The 21,989-nt window shown below is 38.0% G+C and overlaps 1 protein-coding gene across 1 annotated transcript; it reads right to left on the bottom strand.

The window, feature by feature from the left end:
- Positions 1-1,673: 1,673 nt before the first annotated feature.
- LOC130570622 (uncharacterized) lies at positions 1,674-2,513 on the bottom strand. The gene has a single exon (XM_057360986.1). The coding sequence runs from the start codon at positions 2,511-2,513 to the stop codon at positions 1,674-1,676; it is 840 nt and encodes a 279-aa protein (XP_057216969.1).
- Positions 2,514-21,989: the final 19,476 nt, after the last annotated feature.

The raw sequence follows: 21,989 nt of genomic DNA on the forward strand, positions 1-21,989 counted from the left end.
CTAGCAGGTGTGTCAGTGAGAGGGGTGTAGGGTGGAGTTAAAAATAGATCAAGGCACGAACAATGCATCCACATGGCAGACAGTTCTTGGTTAATTTACTGACTTTTATAACCCCACGTCAAGATTGTTTCAATAGAATACTGTGTGGACATATGATAAAGAGATAAAGCCACTCAGAATAATTCAGAAATAACAGACCAGTCCATGAATGTCTGCAATGAAAAATACATGCTGATTGAAAGACAATTCACAGAAATGCCAGTTACCTGCATTAGCCTACTTCAGGTGGTTCAGTTGCAAATGTGTCCCTATGATTATATTGACGACTGTAGGTCCGTATTTTAGTTGGTCACAAACATTTGTTGTTGTAGCCTATCTGTTGAAATTTGGACCGTCCAGATGACACACCTTACACCTGTCAGACACACAAAGAGTATTTTATTCTTTTATCTCATACTTGCATAGCTGATTTCTGAGACATATTATAAGACATTTAGTAGACATTATAAGTCACAATTCTATTAAAAATTTTCTTTCATTTGAATGTAGAACATTTACATCATTATTCCCCTTTTATCCGCAACAGGATGGTTGCATTGCCCAAAGGGCCAACGTTCATGCATTTTCAGTTGTGTTGTATTCTTACTAATTAAAAATAGGATCATTAACACAGTCTCAAAGGGTAAATATTCTAAGTCTAATAGTTTGGGATAAAAAACATATTAAAGAATTTTGGATGAACATCAATGATAATAACTTCAGTTCTTCAATCTGAGGTTTATACGAATATATTTGATCCTCTGAGAAACTGAAGACAACATATGAATTCAATCATTATTGTGTTTTCAGCTCTATCAGCTTTTTATTAGCAGGTGAGGCTGTATTGAAAAAACAATATGACAGCAGCTCCACAAATGACCTTGAGATGGCATCGAAGTACATGCTGTTCTGAAATATTGAAATGATTATTGTCTACAGAATGAGGCAAGTTCTCAATGATGTAATTACATTAAACTTTACAAACAGTGGCTATATTGTCACAGGATAAAGCTGAACTAGAAAAATAGAGAGACGGAATAACCTAACAGTGGGAACATGATAAGGGAAGATGTCAATGAAAAAGTTTATGCTGCATATTTAATGAGGACATTTAAACATATAAACTGACTAAATGGAGCTCTGTAATTGAAAATTACAGTTGCTGCTACTTGCCATTCTATTCCACTGCCATAACACAGACAATAAAAACTCAATGATTGTGATTGACAGGTTCCATTTAGATGCTTCAAGGCCCTGTGAAATGATGAAGATGACTTGACTTCTCCCAGCAACTGGGCTATATTTGTAAAAAAAATATATTCCATTCTTGCCCTTTTTACGCGGACACACACACACACACACAATCTTTGTACAGAAATTGGCTTATTACGTTGAATATTTTATGAATAGAAAGAAAACAAGCCATAATTTAAGACATTACAAATGCAATAAAACTTAAAGATGCTGTGTCATGGGTGGGGAAGGACAGAACCAGCGGGGAAAGTGTCCTGGGGGGCAGATGCAGGGGGGAATGTCGACAGGGGAGATGCCGGCTGGGCTGCCGACCGGACTGCCGGCTGGACCACCGGCTGGAGTACTGGCTGGAGTGCCGGCTGGGAATGCCCGTGGGACAGCTAGCTGGACTGTCGGATGGGACGCCAAATGGAGTGCCGCTTGGACCGCCGACTGGATACTGGCGCCGCCGGACTGGGACTGGATTCTGGCGCCGCCGGACTGGGACTGGATACTGGTGCCGCCGGAATGGGACTGGATGCGGGCGTTGCCGCCGGACTGGGACTGGGTTCGGGCGCAGCCGCCGAACCGGGACTGGACACGGGCGCTGTCATCGGCCCGGGACTGGACTCCGGCGCTGCTGACGGACTGGGACTGGATGACGGTGCCGCCGCCGGACTGGGACTGGATACGGGCGTTGCCACTGGACTGGACACGGGAGCAGCCTCCGAACTGGGACTGGACATGGGTGCTGTCATCGGACCGGGACTGGACTCCGGCGCTGCTGCCAGACTGGGACTGTATGAGGGCACTGATGTCAGCGATCCCCTCCTCTGCTTTTTCTTCCGGGAGCGAGCCACCGCGCTCGTGGTCATTTGCATTGATGCGGTGGAGGGCGTGGCTTCCTCCGGACCGGAGCCGTCCCCCAAGACTCCCTCCTGTCTCGCTTGCCAAGGAGGTTGGTGGCCGGGGTCTGAGGCGGAGGTCGTGGAGGTGCCCAAGGCTGCCACGGTGAGGACACATCCCTCCGGGATCGGATCCAAGGGGGTCGGAGAGTTGAGACGTGTTGAGGCCCTGGGCTGATCCCAGTTCATAGCATAACGAACAAGATCGACGAAGCCCTGGGGCCTCAGCATCTCCATCTCCGACCGGGAGAGTGACTTGGTGAGGCAGCTGTTGAACACAACTTTAAGCTCCGCCTCACAGAAGTCGGTCTGCCCCGCTGCCATCAGGAACTCCATGGCGAACCCCCCGGACATCAGGGTCCTTCTGGCAGACGCCAAAGAGGAGGTCCTTCTCGTCTGCTGGGTTCTCGTTTGCCCGATTTGTTCAAAAGTACAGGACAGTAACAAAAAATGTACAAATAACACTTACAAATCCAGGAGCCGGACCGCTAGGTCTGCATCCGTTTTGCAACCCGTTGCCTCTTGCTGCTCTTGCCACCTAGTGTAAGCCTGTCCGATATTGATTCGTGACCGGCCTCGTGTCCGATCACTCTCTCGCTTTCTTTTCTTTGCTTCCTCCGACAAAACCCTCTTTGTTTTTTTGGCTGGCTCTGCCATGGTGATGTTTTGGATAGTTTCAATTTTATTTATTTATATAGCGCTTTTCACAATGTGCATTGTTCCAAAGCAGCTTTACAGGAGCAAATAAGAAAAACACAGAAAGGTAAAACACAGCACAGTGCATGGTGTTTATAGACCAAGCAAGATCATTATAATAAATAATATCTAATAAATAAATGAATAAATAAATAAATGCAGTCTCCCGGTGAGCAAGCCAACACTGCACTGCTCTGCTGTGGCGAGGAACCCAAACTCCAATGATGAATAATGGAGAAAAAAAAACCTCGGGAGAAACCAGGCTCAGCCGGGAGGGCCAGATCTCCTCTGACGTGTCATAGCTGCAATCAGTGACCCCGACCAAAGTCACCGAGCAACGTCCACGAAGAACAGGGAGAGCCCACGAGCCGCGACCCAGGAAGCCCCACCCGCCGAAACCGTGCAGGCCCAAACCCGGTCCCATTCCGCAATCAACAACAGACAACAGAGGAACAACCAGGGAAAAGTAGTAATGGCTAGTAGTAAAGTTAATTAACTTTATTCCTCTGTTGTCCGACATCGACCACAAAACAAGACCAACCAGACCAGACCCACACAGTCCCAACAGTAGTTTCGTCTTACTGTTAGCTCTGCTGTTGGCCAACTTCTCCCAGGCTACGACTAAAATGTGACGTTTTAAAGCAGGGGATAGGCGGGGCTTGTACCGGCCCGAACACCAAAGTTACAAGTGCAATTTCAGCCAATAGGAGGCTGCTTAGGTAGTAACGGCAGTAAAATTCGTCCTACCACTAAATTAATTTTAGAGACATTATTTTAAGGTCAAAAAGTTACTCATTGCCGCTTTAAACTCAAACTCTCAGAGGGAAACTTGCTGGGTAAACCAATTAAGAACCTGGTATGGATGCTAGCCAACATCCCAACAACATGCTTTGATCAGCACTGTGGGTCTTTTCAGCAGACTAAACAGACAGCAGCCAAAAAGAGCAAAGCTCATAACTTTCATATCCATCAACAAGTGTGAAATGGTTTATTTTTCATTAAGTGCTTTGAGCCTGTTTAAAACAAAGAGCCAATGTCTTCCTCTAAAATACATTTAGAAAAGACAACCCAATTTAGAATTATAAGTGCTTATTTGCCGCATTAGGCAACTTTAGTTGCCTCTCACTTATTGACTTTAATGTCTCAAAAGACCAAGGAAAAGACGGAAACGTAATTAAGCTGGATAAGTACAATTTAAGAAAATAAACAAAAATTTAGCTGATCCAAAGCAGTTGCAGTTCAATTAAAGTGATAGTTCACCCAAAAATGAAAATTAAGTCATCTCACTGTCAACTCACCCTCTTGTCATTTCAAACCTGTATGACTTTCTTATTTCCGCAGAATACAAAAGAAGATATTTTGAAAAATGTTGTTACCTGAGCCCCATTTACTTACACTGGTTTTGTCTCCATACAATAGAAGTGAATGGGGTCCAGTGCTGTTCGGTTACCAACTTTCTTCAAAATATATATTTTTTGTGTTCTGTGGAAGGAAGGAAGTCATAAAATGACAAGAGGGTGAGTAAATGATGACAGAATTTTCATTTTTGGGTGAACTATCACTTTAAGGTACAACAGTCCATCGGGCATTCTGCTATAGGCATCAGCATCTCACTAAATCATGAATGGCTATGCCCAGGTTTGCAAACACCTTTTTATTATTAGTCTTGGTATTTAGAACCACTATACCCAATAAACTTTAAATCAAATGCTCAGTGTTTTTAAATACAGTCTCAACAAAAAAGTGACAGAACATATCCACAATTGCTATGGTGGAGCAGATTGAAGGCTTGTGAAAAAATAGATAAATATGGTGACATCACGGAGACATGCATGCTCTGTCTTTACCAAAACTTTGATTAAGCAGGGTTACCATATAATCCCTGTCAGGAAATTGAATGGACCCTGGTGTCAATGGGAAATGTCATATGCAGACAGACAAACTGCTCGAATACAAATCACTAGATGGGACACTGTTTGGAATGCTTGTCAAAAAATTAAAGAACTGATCATGTTTTAAGTATCTGCAAGCCTGATTTCATATTAATCTTACATACTTAATCTTGATGTAACCTGGTTTGGTTTGTGTGCAGTGGTTCACTCTGGGGGCAATACAAGAAGTTGGTTTAGACATTTGGTAGTATAAAGTCTTTGCACATTAGAGCAAACAAACCCCATGACAACTTCACTTCACTTGCTAACCAAGCAAAAAGGCCTCCCTCCTTGTTATTATTCCACTCATGAACATCTTCAACATCCATCTGTTTATTTACTTCTACTTCTATACTTCGACATCATTTAAATGAATCCGCCTGGATTCAGCACAGAAGAAAGTCTGCTGAGCTTTTGCCCTTGAGCCAGGAAATTCAATTGACTTCCTTCAACACATGTGCATGCTAAAATGAATTATGTTTCAAATGTTTGATTGAACTACGTTTGATTGAAGATTATAAAAAATCAAGCAAACAAATAAATAAGAAGCTAAATATAGACTCATTAGGAGAATGAATCATAAGATGAAAGTTACATGTTCCCAATAAATTGGACATATACTTACTAACATAAGTAATTTTCTAAGGATAAAGAAGAAATAAAAGAAAAATGCAATAAAAAAGCATCTGTTTGTTATTCATATACTTTGTTTGATGATATATTACAATACTGCCACCGATGCCCTTAAACTGTGAGCATTAAAGATCAATGCAGATCCACAACACCATGTTAAGGTCTGCTTCATTAAATCTAAAATAGGCCTTTCTGGGATTGAATAAATGGATGGGCTATGTGCTAATATGACACACTTGTAGGAAAGCGTTCAGGTTATAATGTCGACAACAACAAGTGACACAGTATTCTAGACACCACTTGAGAATCAGCATCGAGATGCTGCACGACCTAGAAAACTGGGTCACACCCGAGGCCTTCAGAATGTAAATGCAATGTATTTCAGGGGACTACAGAGAAAGGGATATGAGGGAAGACAAGGTAAAGAGAGAGGAAAAAAGAAACGGTTTGAAAGATTTAGAGTGGAAAGGAAATTGGAGTAAATGGGCACACTCAAAAAATTGATTTGCTGAATTTACTTTAAAAAACTGCGTCAAGTGGTTCCACGCAACAATATTAAGTAATTTGAACAAATAACACTTTAGTTGTATGAACAAAATATATTTAAGTAATGTGACAAAACTTTTTTGAGTAAATCCAAACCATCCGATTGTACCAGTAATTAAACTCAATATGTATCCTTCTCAATGGTACTTTTTGTTGTCATACATAGATTATATACAGACTTACTGCATGTAAGTCAAAACACAATGAGCAAATTAGATGAGAGGCATCTCATTACTGGCATTAGCACAGGTAAAGCTCATTGAATGATGCAATAGACATCATAGCCACGCATAAACCTCTCACAGCCTAAGCACATGTACCACTCTTCAAAACAATGGCAACCGTAAAACTAAAAAATACAACAACCTCTTTTAAACCTTAAAGATAAATGAACATTAAGCACAAACAAGTCTTTTTTCTTTACTGAAAAACATTTAAAATAACACTGAATTTCGAAATTTACTGCCTAAATGCAGTCTTACGCAAAGCATGCTGGGAACTGAAAATCCCCCTCAACCAGTCATGTTGAATTAACTTGTTTATATTAAGTAAACTCAATATGTCAAATATTGTAGGGTTTTGCGTTCTACTGAACAATGTTAAGTTGACCAGTCAAACACTCGTTAAGTAAAGCTGGCAGATCTAATTTTTTTGTATAAATAACATAGTTAACTTATATTTCAGTTTCTTGCATTCTTTATGTACTGTGAACAAGGATGGGTTAAGAAAAACTAACAGCAGCAACATTTTGTTGAGTGCACAAACACTTTGTTACAAAGTGTTACAACAACAAACACCAGTATAAGCAGCAGCAATATAATCATCGTAATAGTTGAGAGCAATCTTTACAAATCTTTACAAACTTTTTTCACTGTTTACAATCATTGCTTCCTTGTTAACAAACAAACATTGTTCAGTCTTGTAATCTGTTTTCTTCTTAATAATAAGATATTATTAATGAAACATTAACAGCACAGTAATCAGATAAATGTCTGTTTTAATACTTGAGTCACATATAGTTCCACTTCAATACCTGCTTCATTTGAAGCTCATAAATCCCAGAGGGGAAAAAACTCCCACAGAGAATTTAATATGAAAAACTGAATTAATTATCTACTGCACATTTATACTCATATGATGCCCCTAAACATATCCCCTAAACATTTTCCATCACTTAACTGGAAAAAAAACATACCCCAATGCATTAAATTCGCAATTAATTATTATTGAAAGAGAAGACAAATACTGTATATAATAAAGATGTAACAGCAGAAAAAGACCTCTCTTAAGCTATTTTATATTGTAAATATATGAACAACAGAACAAACCCGCACACTATCAATCTTGCAAAAGTGTCCAAATTTATTTGAATACAACGTTTTGGTCCATGACCTTCATCAGGTATACTGTACATATAAAGACTAATAATTTAAAATAATTGGCTAAAATGAAAAACTGCATTTATTTAGTGGCCCAATAAGCGCATAATTAAAAACCAATTTATTTGGTAAAATAACACTCTAAGGAACAGGTTCGTTACAAGATTAGCTGTGCATTGTTATAAAATTTAATTTATAATCCTGCATCCAGTTAATGGTAAGATAAAAAAAGTACAATGACTTGCCTCTGTAAGTAATTAAAGCAGCACACCTTTATTAAATATGAAACAGCTTGTGCTTCCTTTGCATCTCAAGCCTTCTGAATTAATAAGGACCCTCTAACGCCATTTGTTCATTCTGAGGAAGACGAACGCTGCTGACAAAATGGCTTTGCTTGTCAGGCAAGCATCTTTAAATCTCCTCTGAGCTTTCCTGTGTCACGCCTCCACCTAGAGAAATGAGGAGCATAACAAATGTGGATTGTATTTTGTGCCTGTGGTCGTGTTGGTCTCATAATTATATAACTATACAACTTATAAATAGAGCATCATGGGACTGACCATAACTTAAAAGCTCCATTAATATTCTATTATATTTGCTAAATGACCCTTCCGAATAATCAAATGCAATCATGCAACAATACATTTTTAATCGCATTTGACAATCTATCTGTCATAAAAATCACAATAAAAGTTTTGAATAGATGGTTTGCATTCTTTACAAAACCTCATGTTAAAAACGTTCTATAAAAATAAAAGGCTGAGGTTCACATTTTCAAAGAAAATTTGGAGGTCGTAAACCAGCAGAAAAATGTGACGTTGAAAGCACAACAACATCCTTGACCATCCTGCTACAAACGAACACCGAGCGCATTCTTTACCTTTCCCAGCTGATGTAGCATGTTAAAGTAACAGCTTCAAAAGTGGGTATGTACCACCGCTGTACATTGTAGATGTGTGTAGTCCCATGAGGAATGAGTCTCCGCTCATACATCAGAGGCAGCCAAAATGGGGCCAAACCTGCCCTGTGATTGTTCTCTGATCTACAGGCGTGTGAGCCTAGGCGTGTGGATTGATGGTCCTGATGGTCCTTATCAGCTGCTGGAGGAGCCCAGCAGAATAATGATCACTCACAAAGGTTTCCTGATAAATCAATGTTGACTAGGCAGAGGCTCTCAGATTGTGTGCACAGACTATGAGGAGTCATATAACTGCCAGTAGGCCAATACTCTCTCTCTTTGCTGGCCTGCATCATGTCTACCAGCTCATCTTTCCAAAAGATTCCCCCTGCCAGACTCCTTCAGATCGAGTGAAGAGAATGAAGGCACATTGGAAAAATAGAGGAATAGACAGATAGACAGACAGACAGACATGGTGCAAAGTATGTGTCTGTGTTGCTTTTTGTCTTTGTGACACTTTCTATGTATGTTTGATTTATGGTGGAAAAAATGATGAACATATGCTCCACACACCACGTCTAAGCAGAGGAAGATAAAATATATTTATTTTCCGACTGTAAATCATACATTTCCTGTCATGGTGAAATCACAATAACAAGAAAAAGGACAAAATAGTGATTTTGGGTTATCTCGCTGTGTTTTAGTGCACCTGATTCCTTGCATCAGGAAAATATTGATGATTCATTTTTATGAATAAGCTGTGATGTGAGAAAGTGAAAACCAGGAATGTGGGGACAGGAACTTGGGACGGGCAAACTAAGGTACTCTTTAGTATAGCTCAGTTATTGGGGTAGGGAAGCCACCCAAATTAATTTTGTCCTGAGATCATTTTAGTGACAGACCTGATGGTTTTTGGACTACAATGCCATGCACACACAAAAGTGCCTTTCCTTCATTGTTCATTGGGAGAAAGAACTCTAATAGAAAAAACATAAATAAATGCATTCTATACTTTGATATTATACTGTAGAAGTTATGCACAAAACTTAACAGTACACAGCCCATTTAATGGAACTAAACCAATTCACTTGGGATTCATAAACAATTGGGCATTTAGGTTGGATGAGGGATGCTGGGACATGTATTAGAGAATGACAAACATCTGTTGACACACCAGCAACATTGTATTATAGCTGGATTATACAAACATGCTCTACTCACAGTTTTGCCAGGACTAAATATTTTTCTTGAGCCACACTTGGACTAACATGAATCAGACAAAAGCAAATTGTGTCACTGGGGCACTGATGCGCTTCGGCAGAAAAATCAAGAAATCTCACATGAGCTACTTTATCCTGTATGAGAGGATATTCAGAGCGACAAACAGCAGGACCTCTACAAAACACACAAACAGTTTGGGACAAATGCAGATACTAACACTCATATAAGATACAAAACAGGTCCTCCAACTGCAAGGAGGTGCTGGCCTTCAAAAAAAATGTGATCGTCAAACTTCAAACAAAACAAATATTCTAATCATTTTATGGGTTTTCCATCTTGAATGGTTGATTTGAACAAACTCAGTTAACGTGTGTTAAACGTACAGTACATGTCTTTTTTCTTCAAATTTCAATATCACAAGAACACATACACCAATGTAGCTATTACTGTACCGGCCATATATAAATCTAACATGATGCGATCTCCTTTTAACTAATGCAGTCTGTTGTGTTAGAACATCTGAATGTGAGCTTCCCAGAGCCCTCTCCTCCCATGCACGAACACACAACACACCCATTAACTATTAATGGGACGAATCAGAGTTAACCTCACCCCCCAGAACTGGTGCAGGTGAAGGACAGGACGAGGAAAGACAGAAGGTTTTGTCTTTAGGGCGATATGACCTCTACATATGTGAGCTGAGATAGCACACTTTAATTAGCAACACAGCACTGTATCGATTACAGCAGTTTAAACAACTTCAGCTCTCAGAAAGAGTGAATTTAAAGATGTGGGGCAATAGTGGGAAGCTAAATCTCTTTTGATTTTAGATGAAGATACAAACATTAAAAACTGAGCATTAAAATTGCTAGGATGATCAGAATGCAAAAAAATAGGTTATTTTTTTGTTATCACTAAAGGGAGGTCACCTTCAAAAAATCCAGTGTATAAAATTAAGCAGCATATAGCGGTGAGGTTGCGAATTGCAACCAGCGGCTCACTTCACCACTCACCCCTCCTTTTCAAAGGACTACGGTGGCTGACACAGAACTTAGATGACGTCGTGTTTTCACATCTTTGCTGAAAACGCATTCTGTAGAGTAGTTTGTCCATTTAGGGCTACTGTAGAAACAACATGAATTCCATGTAAGGGGAACCGTGGTGTATGACGATAAGGCAATAAAAACCTAACGCTTCATTACATAAGGTCTTTATACACCTCTGAAGACATAGTGATGTATATTATAGGCCTATTGCATTTCTGTCAATAGAGCCTCCAAAAAATCACACACTGGACATTTAACTTTAGGTGGTCACGGTAAACATTGCAAAAGCTTGCTTTGAGAAAAACATTCACATAAAATGTTGTTTGGTAGATATTAATATATTCCACATTATGTTTTTTAGCTTTGATGAGGCACACATTTGTCTCCAGTGTATGCAAAATAATTCATATTAAATGAAAAATAAGTAAAAAATACAAAACAAATGTACAAGTATAGAGTGAATTCCCACTTGCTGATGATCTATTTCAAGCTGTTTGTTTAAGAATCAACATTTAACATTTAAAAAAAATCTGTATACTGTGGTAGGCTATACGAGACCAGTTTTTACTGCACTTATGCTTTTTGTTGTCCTTATGTTTCTCCAATTGCTTCTATTGTTTACCTCATTTTTAAGTCACTGTGGATAAAAGCGTCTGCTAAATGACTAAATGTAAATGTTAATCTTGCATTAATGTTTTGCACTCCATTAGTAACATATCATTCAACTGCAAAGCATTAGTCCATGTCAAGTATTAGTCTTGCCTTCCTTCTGGACACCTCTTTTGACACATCATGACTGAATGAGGCCTGAGGAAACAAAGCAGTCCCCGAATTCACCATCACCCCAATTACAAGGTCAAAGAGCCGAAGGCAATCCGTTTCAATAGTGGCATCTTATCAGTTGAACATCCATTATGGATTGCATAAATCAGACCAGTGAAAGTATTGACGAAATGAGCTTTGTGTGGTGGTCTCAGGAAATTAAGCTCTTTTAATGTAGATGGTTAGTGTGCATGCGTCATCTCGTCTTTAATTATTCTTCACATGTTTAGACAGAGAGAAGAGGTAAGTTTAACAGCTCTGATTCAGATCTAAGAAGAATGAGCAGGATCAAAGCATTGAAGAGACGAGAAATAGCCTTGAAGAGGAGCTAAAGAGAAACAGTGATTATGTAATCAGCCAAGGTAAGAAGATATTCAAGAGAAAAACGAAATAAAGTTATTATTAGTTTAAGGAATTTAGTTTAAATGAACTTGTATAGCATGAAGGGGTTTGTCAGAGACAATAAACCAATGACATATGGATAACTACTCTCTGTAGAAGAGATCGCAAGATTTTACAGATAAACCAGATGATGGGGTGAAGGTCGTGACTAAAATTGTGGGTCTACTGACTGCATTGGGACCCTCAAATCAATCCTACCGTTCACCCCTATAGCTACAGTATGGTGAATGGGGTACAACAGGGGGTAGATGAAAACAGACAGAGAAAGAAAGAAAGAAAGAGAGAGAGAGAGAGAGAGAGAGACTGTTGCTCAGGGCAGGATTTGATTCATTGAAGCATTAGAGAAGGAGTGAAATCAAGGACAAGCTTTGGAGGAGAGACTCCCTTGATCATGACACCAAAAAGAGGAATAGCAGATTCATCCAACAAACATCTAGCAGCAGGCGTTAATGGCATACATCAATACACTTCAGCGACTAGTCAAAAAGTCACAACTGTACTTGAAGAGTTTGGTTCCAAAATGAGATAACTGAGATAATGAGATACGTTTTTAAAACTTTTCAAAATCTTGTTTTTTATTGTGCATTACAATTAATCTCAATCAAACTGCAGTTGGTTTGTTTTGATTTAAGCCATAATAACTCAAAAATACAGCTAACTAACACAATAAAACACAATAAAAACATGATTTTTTTTAATGGAGTTATTTCAGTTTGGAACCAAACTCTTCATTTGCATGATGGATTTTCAATTTTAACAAATACTGATGTCAGCACCTAGATTTTATGTAAGGATTTTATGTAAGCAGATTTTTGTACTATGCAAATTACCAAAACTTTGAGGCAGCTTCCTGTTTTCCACCCAATGCACACTCGTATACACCCCCCACAGCTATTTCTACGAATTACAAAGAACACAACCTCGATATAGAGGAACACCTCAGGGATTTGAGGGACCTGTGGGTCTCCAGGTTTAATCACAACGTTGCTGCTTCCTCCTCGCATGTTCTGGAAATAGGCCATGGGTAGAAAAGGGCACCTGAGAGTTCAGCTCAAAATACAGCAACTGAATGAAAAATGGTGTGTTTATGTGTACAAGGGGGTGTGGTCACAAATTATAGTGGCCATTAAAGTGGGCGGCCTTTGTCACCCCAGAGACTGTTTATTGTCATTCCATGCATTGCACAGTAAGAAACTGCATGCAAGATTTATTGTTTTTTTTTATGCTGTTGAGAGGAAAAACTTTCCAATCTGGCCTTGTGAAGAATAAAGAATAAGAATTAGGAAGAGTAATGAGGGAGTGTAAAGATGGTGAGAAGGTATAGCATGCAGACAGAAAATAGGGCTGAGGCATATTCTTAACCATCTGGTGGTAATTTGTAGACATTGTGGCTTCTGGATTTGAAATGTAGTATGAAAAAGGTGACCTTACACAACAGAATGTTTCAATTAAATCAAGATCAAATGGTTCCTCATTTGCATTAAATGTGTGTTCCTCAACAACAACAAAAAAAACTAAAATAAGAAGTAATTATAATAAAATAATTAGTTTTATATTGATAACAATAATACATACCTCTCAAAGCATTGTCACCTCTGTCGATTTGAGGCTCCTTAAATAACATATTTGTTTTAATTTAAAAACTTTGTTTAAATAAACTTTGCAAGTGTAATCCTTTCCAATCTTTTTATGATAATAATAGTGTATTTCAAGTCATATTAAATTGGTTAGAGAAACAGTTAGCTTATGGATAAGAGTCCAGGGTAATCATCCATTTTTTGGATGCATTATCATACTTTGAACCGTTACAGTAAAGACCGTTAAAGACATTTGAACTTTCCATTATAGTGGACCTATGAATCAGTCATCAGTTTAATTTGGCTTGTATGGAAAAGTAGATCAATATTGAATTATTTTCACCATGGTTGTCTTAAGCGATATGCTTTAAAAAAAAGGAATCTAAAATGAAACACCACATTCATCACAACAAGTCTCTCTAATCCAACAAATATTGAATGAGCAGTTCAATTACATTCACATTTTCCCCCCAAGGTTAAAAGAAGAATGAATCAAAACACGGTGTTAGAGGCACGTTCCAGAAAGAACTATGGCTGAAAACTAAATATCCTTCCACAATTTTGATACACAAGATTCATATCAAGAAAATTAAGGATGACACTCTGAAATCCTAAATGCTGTTTAAACATTCTGGTAAATTGTCACTTGCATCTCAACCACTAAATGTGTTGAATAGTTTGAACCTAAGCTATATTGATAAACATGCATTTCACATTTTAAAAATAAATATTGAGTCAGTGGGCCTAACCTTTGACTAGAGTGATGTCATTTAATTTTACACCCTAAATCATTCAAATATCTGCCTGCAATTTAAGCATGCACCCCATAAGTCTCTTATTCATGTCAGAGATGGGTTTTAAATTCGTCCAGGTGAGTCGAATGCAATAAATTTTACATCAAGGGGGACTTTTATCTGACAGCTGAATCTCCCGTTATATATTCTTAAACAGAATATAATGTATTCCTAATGTTTAAAGCATTTAACATTCAAACTAGCAATAAAGATAGTTTCTGGCTGGCTAACTACCTAATTGAACTTTCATTAAAGTAAACTTTTGCCCTGATTCTGAGAATAATCACGTACAAGACTTTAGCTCTCACATGTAGAGACACTAATGAGGGGCCATTAGAAGCATTCTCTAAAGCCCCAGACAGGAGAGCCAGACCAGCTAGGCTAGTGTTCATTAAGAAATTACTATGCTGATGATTCTCCGCCAGCAGATGGAGAAAACTCATTTGGTAAGATGTTCTCAAAGCAATCCAGTGCTATGAGATGGTCTTTCAGAGTAAATTATGATTAAAGAATTGATGGAAAAGTTTAGTGCTTGTTTGAGTTAAGGGTGCTTTGAGCAGGCACTGTGTTGGTTCCAAATTGTGAAAAAAATGATACTCAAGCATACTAACAAAAAAGAAGATATTTGGAAGAATGTCAGTAACCCAACAGATCTCATTCTCCATTGACTCCCATAGTATTTATTTCCCTACTATGGGAGTCAATGGGGGATGAGATCTGTTTGGTCACTGACAATCTTCCAAATATCTTCCTTTGTGTTAAGCAGAACATAAATCTATACCGGTTTGAAACAACCTGAGGGCGAGTAAACGATGACAGAATTTTTATTTTTGGGTGAATCTTCTTTAACAATTTTAGGTGGATCACTAGCCATCTTAAAATCCCTTTACCCCATAAGGTTACATATTTCACATTCATCACTCAACACTGCAGGAGCACACAAGCATCTGGTGACTACCTCCCCATCTCTTTCAGCAGAGCCTTACTGCTTCCCAGCCTGATGGATGTGGAGGGTTCATGGGTGAATCTCTCCACTGTCACAAGCCCCCTGCAAGATGGATGTCTTTTTGGCTAATATCTATCAGGAGCAGAGATGACCTCCTGGCTCCAGGGTGTAAGGTTGTACTCTAATTCACACTTTCCAATGAGGTTTGTGGAGGTATTAACGAAAGACAACCGGATCAATAAAGGAAATTAATATTCTGTGTGTTTGCTTGAGTGTTTTACAAATGTAAATCCACCTCCTCTTGCTAATGGAAATCTTTTTGGCCCTTTAGGACTTATATGCCTACCAGCTTTATGTTTTAATACACAGCTATTATCAAGCATGGTGGACAGCTGCAGCTTTAGGTACACGGCTTTGATTTATAAGGCTGTAGGTGAAAACAAGGCTATGATAAAGTGTTGACAGTGTGACACAGTGTGTTTACATGGAAGGTATTGATTTACATTATGCATTTAGTTGAATGTAGCTTACAGTTTGTTTAAGATTCTGTGCACTTTCTCATGTCATGCAATCAAAGCCATGTTAGTAGCATGATTGAGCTACAGCAACATCTATGAGTGAACATTAAAGGGATAGTTCACCCAGAAATGAAAACTCTGTCATGATTACTCACCCTCAAGTTGTTCCAAACTTTTATAAATTTCTTTCATCTGTTGAAAACAAAGAAAGATATTTGGAAGAATGTTAGCAACTGAGATTTCTAGGGCACCATTGACTGTTTGTTTGTTTTCCTAAATACTTCAAAATATTTCATTTTGTGTTCAACAGAACACATTTTTTTAACAATAATTCTTTCTTCTATGGTATATGGTGCCCCAGAAATGTCAGTTGCTAACATTCTTCCAAATATCTTTCTTTGTGTTCAACAAAACAATTAAATTCATACAGGTTTGTAACAACTTGAGGGTGAGTAATTCATGACAGAATTTTCATTTATAGGGGAACTATCCCTTTACTGATAACACAACCTTTACCAAATCACATTTTTCGTAAACAGCCATTGAATGTCAACAGTCTTTTAAGGACAGTTTAATTTTATATTGCTGTATCACTAAATCCAACACAGGTCACGATGAGTGTGTTGGTCTCTAAAGAAGTTATTTTCTGCCCTAGATACACTGTAGTAGCCATGCAGCTGTCTGACAAAATAAAAGATAAAAGCATGAATTATTCAATGATAAAAACTGAACACATGGGGAGATATGAAAATGATTGGAGACCTAGGTGAACCGGCCAAGCCAGACTGGCCTACACTGACCAATACCAGGCAACGCATTCATTAAACAGTCCCAAAAGTTTTCTATTAAAATCAGCTATGCCATGCATTAGGCTGGTCATATGATCTCAATACATCAGCCCCCGTAAGGGGACCCACAACAGCTTTTATTAGGCTACCGCTATGGCTAAAATCTTTATCTCAGGTCATTTAAACATATTTTTCAGTTCTCATGCATAAAACTTTTTTAATGAGCAAACATTACCGAGTGTTCCTTTAAAGCTCAACAAATATATGAGCTTATTAAATCTAATATATTAAAGTTCCATGAATCATTTATATGCACCTATCAGGCTAAAATAAAAAGCATGCATTATTAAATTGTTAGGACTCAGAGTGGGTTTGTTGGGTCAAGTGCCAGCCAGTCGAAATTAGTCTAAAATGTAATAACTCTGATGTTTAATCTTGTTATTCATATACGAAATATGAGCTTTTACTAGCATTATAAACTATCAATGTCAAATTATGAAAGCAACAGTGATGTGTTTACAATGTAATTGGCTGCACATTCTTTTTAATAATGTCTGTGATTATCCAATACATCACACCCATAACATTATTTTCTACCTGAAGGAACAGCAGTTCTACCACAATACAAGTTCAGTCAGAACATTTAGAAATGTGCCACAAATATGCGAGATTCAGTTCTTTTTGGTTGAAAGCTGTGACTTTGAGGCTTATAAATGAGTTGTGCAGGTCAAGACGGTCCTTTCTGAGAGAGCTCCTGATTAGCATTACAATGACAGATGCGTTGGTGCCAAAGTGCCTCTTGTTAATAGTGCCTTACGGGAACATCACAACATTTGTCCAAGTATTTCTTATCCAATGCAAGTGCTTCTTTACTGTAGACAGATCATTTCCTTTGCTGGTCCTGGTGACACGAACCCAAAATACATACATTCCTGAATAATATGTGTGTTGTAAAAAGCACTAAGTCACATTGTGTTGTGCCTCTTTCTAAAGTCATGACAATAGAGAAAAGCACGTCTCATTTGGTTGGCTGGAGAGTAACCCACTGCATCATGCTGATTGTTTCCAGTAAGCAGCCAGAGGGACCTTTCAAAGTTTAGCGGGATTTATCAGCTCACAACACTAGGATAATACTGTCCTTTCAGCTCAGTTAGCACATCCAGTGGCCCTTTCCCCTCCTGTGAATCAACATTGAGATGACATTGGGAGATTTCACAATGGATGGGATGATGTACAACGGTGAATGATGCTTTAAACATTGTCTCTTGTCTCTGATACCTAATACATTTCATCTGTTGAAAAGTGTAGATTATTTAGTTTACATTCATAAACATAATGTAAGATCAATTCAAGTTAAAGTTTAAATGCTGTCATTTGTAGCTTTGTGTGCTTTGCAGCTTTAATACTAAAAAACGTTCGGATCTGCATAAGGACCGACATCCGTTGTGTACGTTTGCTCATTTAGAGATGAATGAAGAGAATTTTGAGTGAATTCTCAAGAGATGCATGGTGAAGATTTCAGTTATAATCCTATTCTGCATATCTATAAATCGCTTTAACAAAAAACACAGGATTTGGTGGGATTAGGCCACTGTGAGACCTTTTTGTATGAATGAGTTTTCTGATGTGTGGGTGTTTGTTAGAGGCCAATCTGTTTATAAATCTCTTGTGAATTTTTCCACACAGCATTAGACTGTTCCACTTACCAGTATTGAGAACTCAAAGGAGCAAGGAGAAAATCTACTCATCCATCTGAGATATGTGCTCTCCTGTTAAACAAGAAAGACTATTATGATTTTGAGGTAAGTTTTTTTAATTTCTCTTAAACCGTTTTAATTTATGATTATTAATTCTATTTTTTATCTGTTACTTATTAACAGCTCAGATTTCGCCTTTTAATGATTATACTTAAAAAAATGTGTTAACAAACATTGTCCTTAAAGGAGCAATGTGGAAATTTTAGCAGCATCTAGTGGTGAGGTTGTGAATTGCAACCAAAGGCTCACTCCAGCCTTCCCCCTCCCTTTCAAAGCACTATGGTGGCTGCACAGAACTAAAGGCTGGAAGACACTACACGACTTTTAAAATCTGAGCAGAAGACATCACATACTTTCAGACTTTTTGAAAGTTTGCAGAGAAAAGGAGGGCATCACACACTACGCGATACAATCTGCAGACTAGCGCAGACTTTCTGCAACAAGTCCAGATTGAAAATCTGAGCAAAAGTCTTGTAGTGTATTACAGCCTTAAGATGTTGTCATGTTTTCGCTTCTTTGCTGAAGGAGGTTTTTACGAAACGCTCTGTAGAGCAGTTTGTCCATTTAGGAACAGCATGGTGAATTCCATGTAAGGGGACCCGCGGTGTGTGTAGATAGAAATAGCTCATTCTAAGGTAATAAAACATAATGTAAAGGTCTGTATACACCTCTGAAGACATTGTTATGTATATTATTTTGCATTTCTGTCAATAGATCCTCCAGAAAACAACACACTGGACCTTTAATATGTGTATTATCTGTAATCGTTTTGAAATACAATTCATATTGTGAATATAGTCTCACCTTATTATATATCTTATTTTTAAACAACAGATAGCAACTTATTGCTTAGGTGTATGTATGGCTAGTGTAAAGACAGATGCAGCCTTAACTTCAACCTGTAGAGCAATAAGATTTTTTTGCACGTTTGTGGAAAATGCTTGGCAAAGCACTTTTTCTGTGACTGCAATGATGTTCTTGCTTGGAAGATCCTTTGAGCACTGCTTTGGGGTTTTAAAACAATCTGTGCCAAAATACTTGTGATGTTCTTTTTCTATAACAACCGAGAACCCCATTGTTTAATAATAAGTCTGAAATGCGGACGAAAGGCAATTGGCCGATAGCTATAGCATTATCGATCTCTAGTGCTAGCCGACATAAAACAAAGCACCTGAAAGCCCCTGCAGTCGCATTGTGTTTCAGAGATCATTAGCACAGCAGACACAATAAATGAAAGGTAATTAGCAGATTGAAATCATTTGGATAAGACAGATGTTATGCTAATTACTATGAATAAGTAAGTTGCGGTTAATAAGCTTTTAAGTCTTAAATACAACATTTTTAACTTACATTTTTTACGAATTGCTATCATTAGTGATTATCATTTGTCCCTATAATAACGCCTGTTATTGTAAATCCAAGATAGTAAAAAATACTTTATATACTTGATAACAGGATTTCCAAAGATAATGATTCCCACGCATTCCAAAGAGTCCAAAAGAAGATGAGAGAGAGAATGACCTTAAGCTGGGTTGTATTTCTGCCATGCTTGACAAATCCAGATACATAAACTATATGAAGGGCAATACAGACAGACATTCTCAAGCATGCCATTGTACTAATGTCTTTCACACTGCATTTCATTTTCATACCTTGAGGTTATAATGTACGGCCATATATTATAAAGCAACATCTTACGGAGTGGATTAAACTTTAGGCTTACTTGAGAAAAGAAACAAAGATCACAATCGTGCTGAAATGACTAAATTACACTACCGATGAATTGTCATTATGATTGGTTGGTTTATTTACATTTAAATTTATGCATTTGGCAGACGCTTTTATCCAAAGCGACTCACATTGCATTGTACCTTTGTTTCTGAGTATGTGCAGTCCACTGGGATCAAACCCACGACCTTGGCGTTGCTAGCGCCGCATGCTCTAACCACTGAGCCACAGGAAAGCTTTATGTTGCATGTAGCGCTGGCTATAGATATACATTCTTGATAACATGTTACCAAACAACATGTTAAGATGTGCTGTGGGAAATCTGTTCGATCATTCAATGTATCAATGTCTGATGAATATATTGATGGTATTTACAAACCTTTCCGACTCAAAATGAATCACAGCTTGTTGAATTAAAAAACCTTTTTAGAAGCAGAAGGGGAAATAAACGTGTTCGAATGAAATAAATTGTGCAACAGTAGATGAGTGTTGTGAATATAAAATATCCCTCATCTACATCTGCCTGAAATGCTGGCACACCACGTAGTTTCCAGGGACCTTTTGGAGAACATAATGCCAAGCACTGCAAACAAACAAACATTCAAAAAAACCTGCAAAGGCCAAAAGTTTTTTTTTTTTGGTGTAAAAAACACATCAGGGATGGAGATGGGACAGCATACGTTTTTAACCGGCAAACCACGATAGACCTGGATGGAAACAATGGTCTGAGGTAACAAAACGCTGGTGACTCATCACTTGAACAATGAATTAAAGCAACCTCCCCTTAAAGATGTACACAGATGTGACCTTGTCCTTCACTGTTTGATTCTTGCCTTGTGTCTGAAAAGCCCCAATCCAATGTTGAATAATAAAGATAAAGTAAACAAATATGTTTCAATACATCATAGACAGCAGTTACTTTATACTTTATTCATATGAATTCGTACGTTGCGAATCCTACAAAAAGATACGATTAGAAAAAGCAATACTGAAATACCAATCCTGCCCTTAACCCTAACGTCACTGGCGCGAAAGCAAATCTTGCCAAAATGTACTAATGAGATTGTACGAATTCATATTAGCCACATCAGGGATTGTGCTGGACCAAAACGTGTTTGTACTCCAAAGGAATTTATGAATGGATCTAGCCCTTTCAAATAAAGTGTGCATGGAGCATATCTTTGCAATTTTTAACAACATTGATCAATCTGAAGGTAACTTCAAAAGTATGAATGCGTTTGCAATGAATAGGGCCGTTTTCTGTTTCACTGTAATGAAATATGGATTATTTTAGTACACAAATGGTATTAAGCACTTATTGTTCAAAGTCGTCCTTTAAAACAATCTTCACCTGAAACACAATCTAATCAGAAAAGGTTATTTTCAATAGTAACGCGATAAGATTTAATCCACAAGTTTGTTTTTCTGAAGTCACACAGATTTCCCCTTTTGTTACAACTCTATGCCAGATGGCCTTGACTGTGTAATGTATGATAATGCATGACAAAATATACAGCTTTAGACACATCCATATTTCACTGTACATTAAATATTTGTGGGTGGAAACTGATTACTGTTATATCATAAACCAGAAAAAATACAACCTGTCTTAGATACATCACTGAAGTGTCTTATAAATCTATCCACAACTGTTTAGCCGGAGGAGGGCAATTTCCTTCATTCATCAAGCACTAAACGCCTGACAAAATACAAATATGCTAAACAACATAATAATGGAACCAAAAAAATGCTCTTTAGTCTGTCATCTAGAATTTGATTCTGTAGGACGCACGATGCAAGTTAGAATATATTTTTTACACAGTTGAATACTTATGTAATTACCTTACCAAAATGTTTTTGGGTTATATTTACGTCATGAATTTTCAATTAACACCAGCGTTATAGTGGGGCTGTTAAGTGTGCCGTTTTAGTTTACTTCCAGGAACTTTTCTCCAGAACTTCCAGGATTTTTCCTGGCTGATAATTGGACTCATTGGCTCTCTGTTTTCTAAACAGGCGGATCAATTAATCTGGAATATAAATATCGATAAGGTTCTCCCAAGTCTTAGCGGAGGATGGTCTCAACTGATCAACCTCTTGGAGGACCAACTTTCAACAAACCCACCTAAA

Source organism: Triplophysa rosa, linkage group LG19 (genome assembly GCF_024868665.1).
Source record: "Triplophysa rosa linkage group LG19, Trosa_1v2, whole genome shotgun sequence".
Taxonomy (NCBI): Eukaryota; Metazoa; Chordata; class Actinopteri; order Cypriniformes; family Nemacheilidae; genus Triplophysa; species Triplophysa rosa.

What these genes read in the sequence shown, in the direction of transcription:
- LOC130570622 (XM_057360986.1), bottom strand. Translation starts at nt 2,513, where the DNA reads ATGGAGTTCCTGATGGCAGCGGGGCAGACCGACTTCTGTGAGGCGGAG.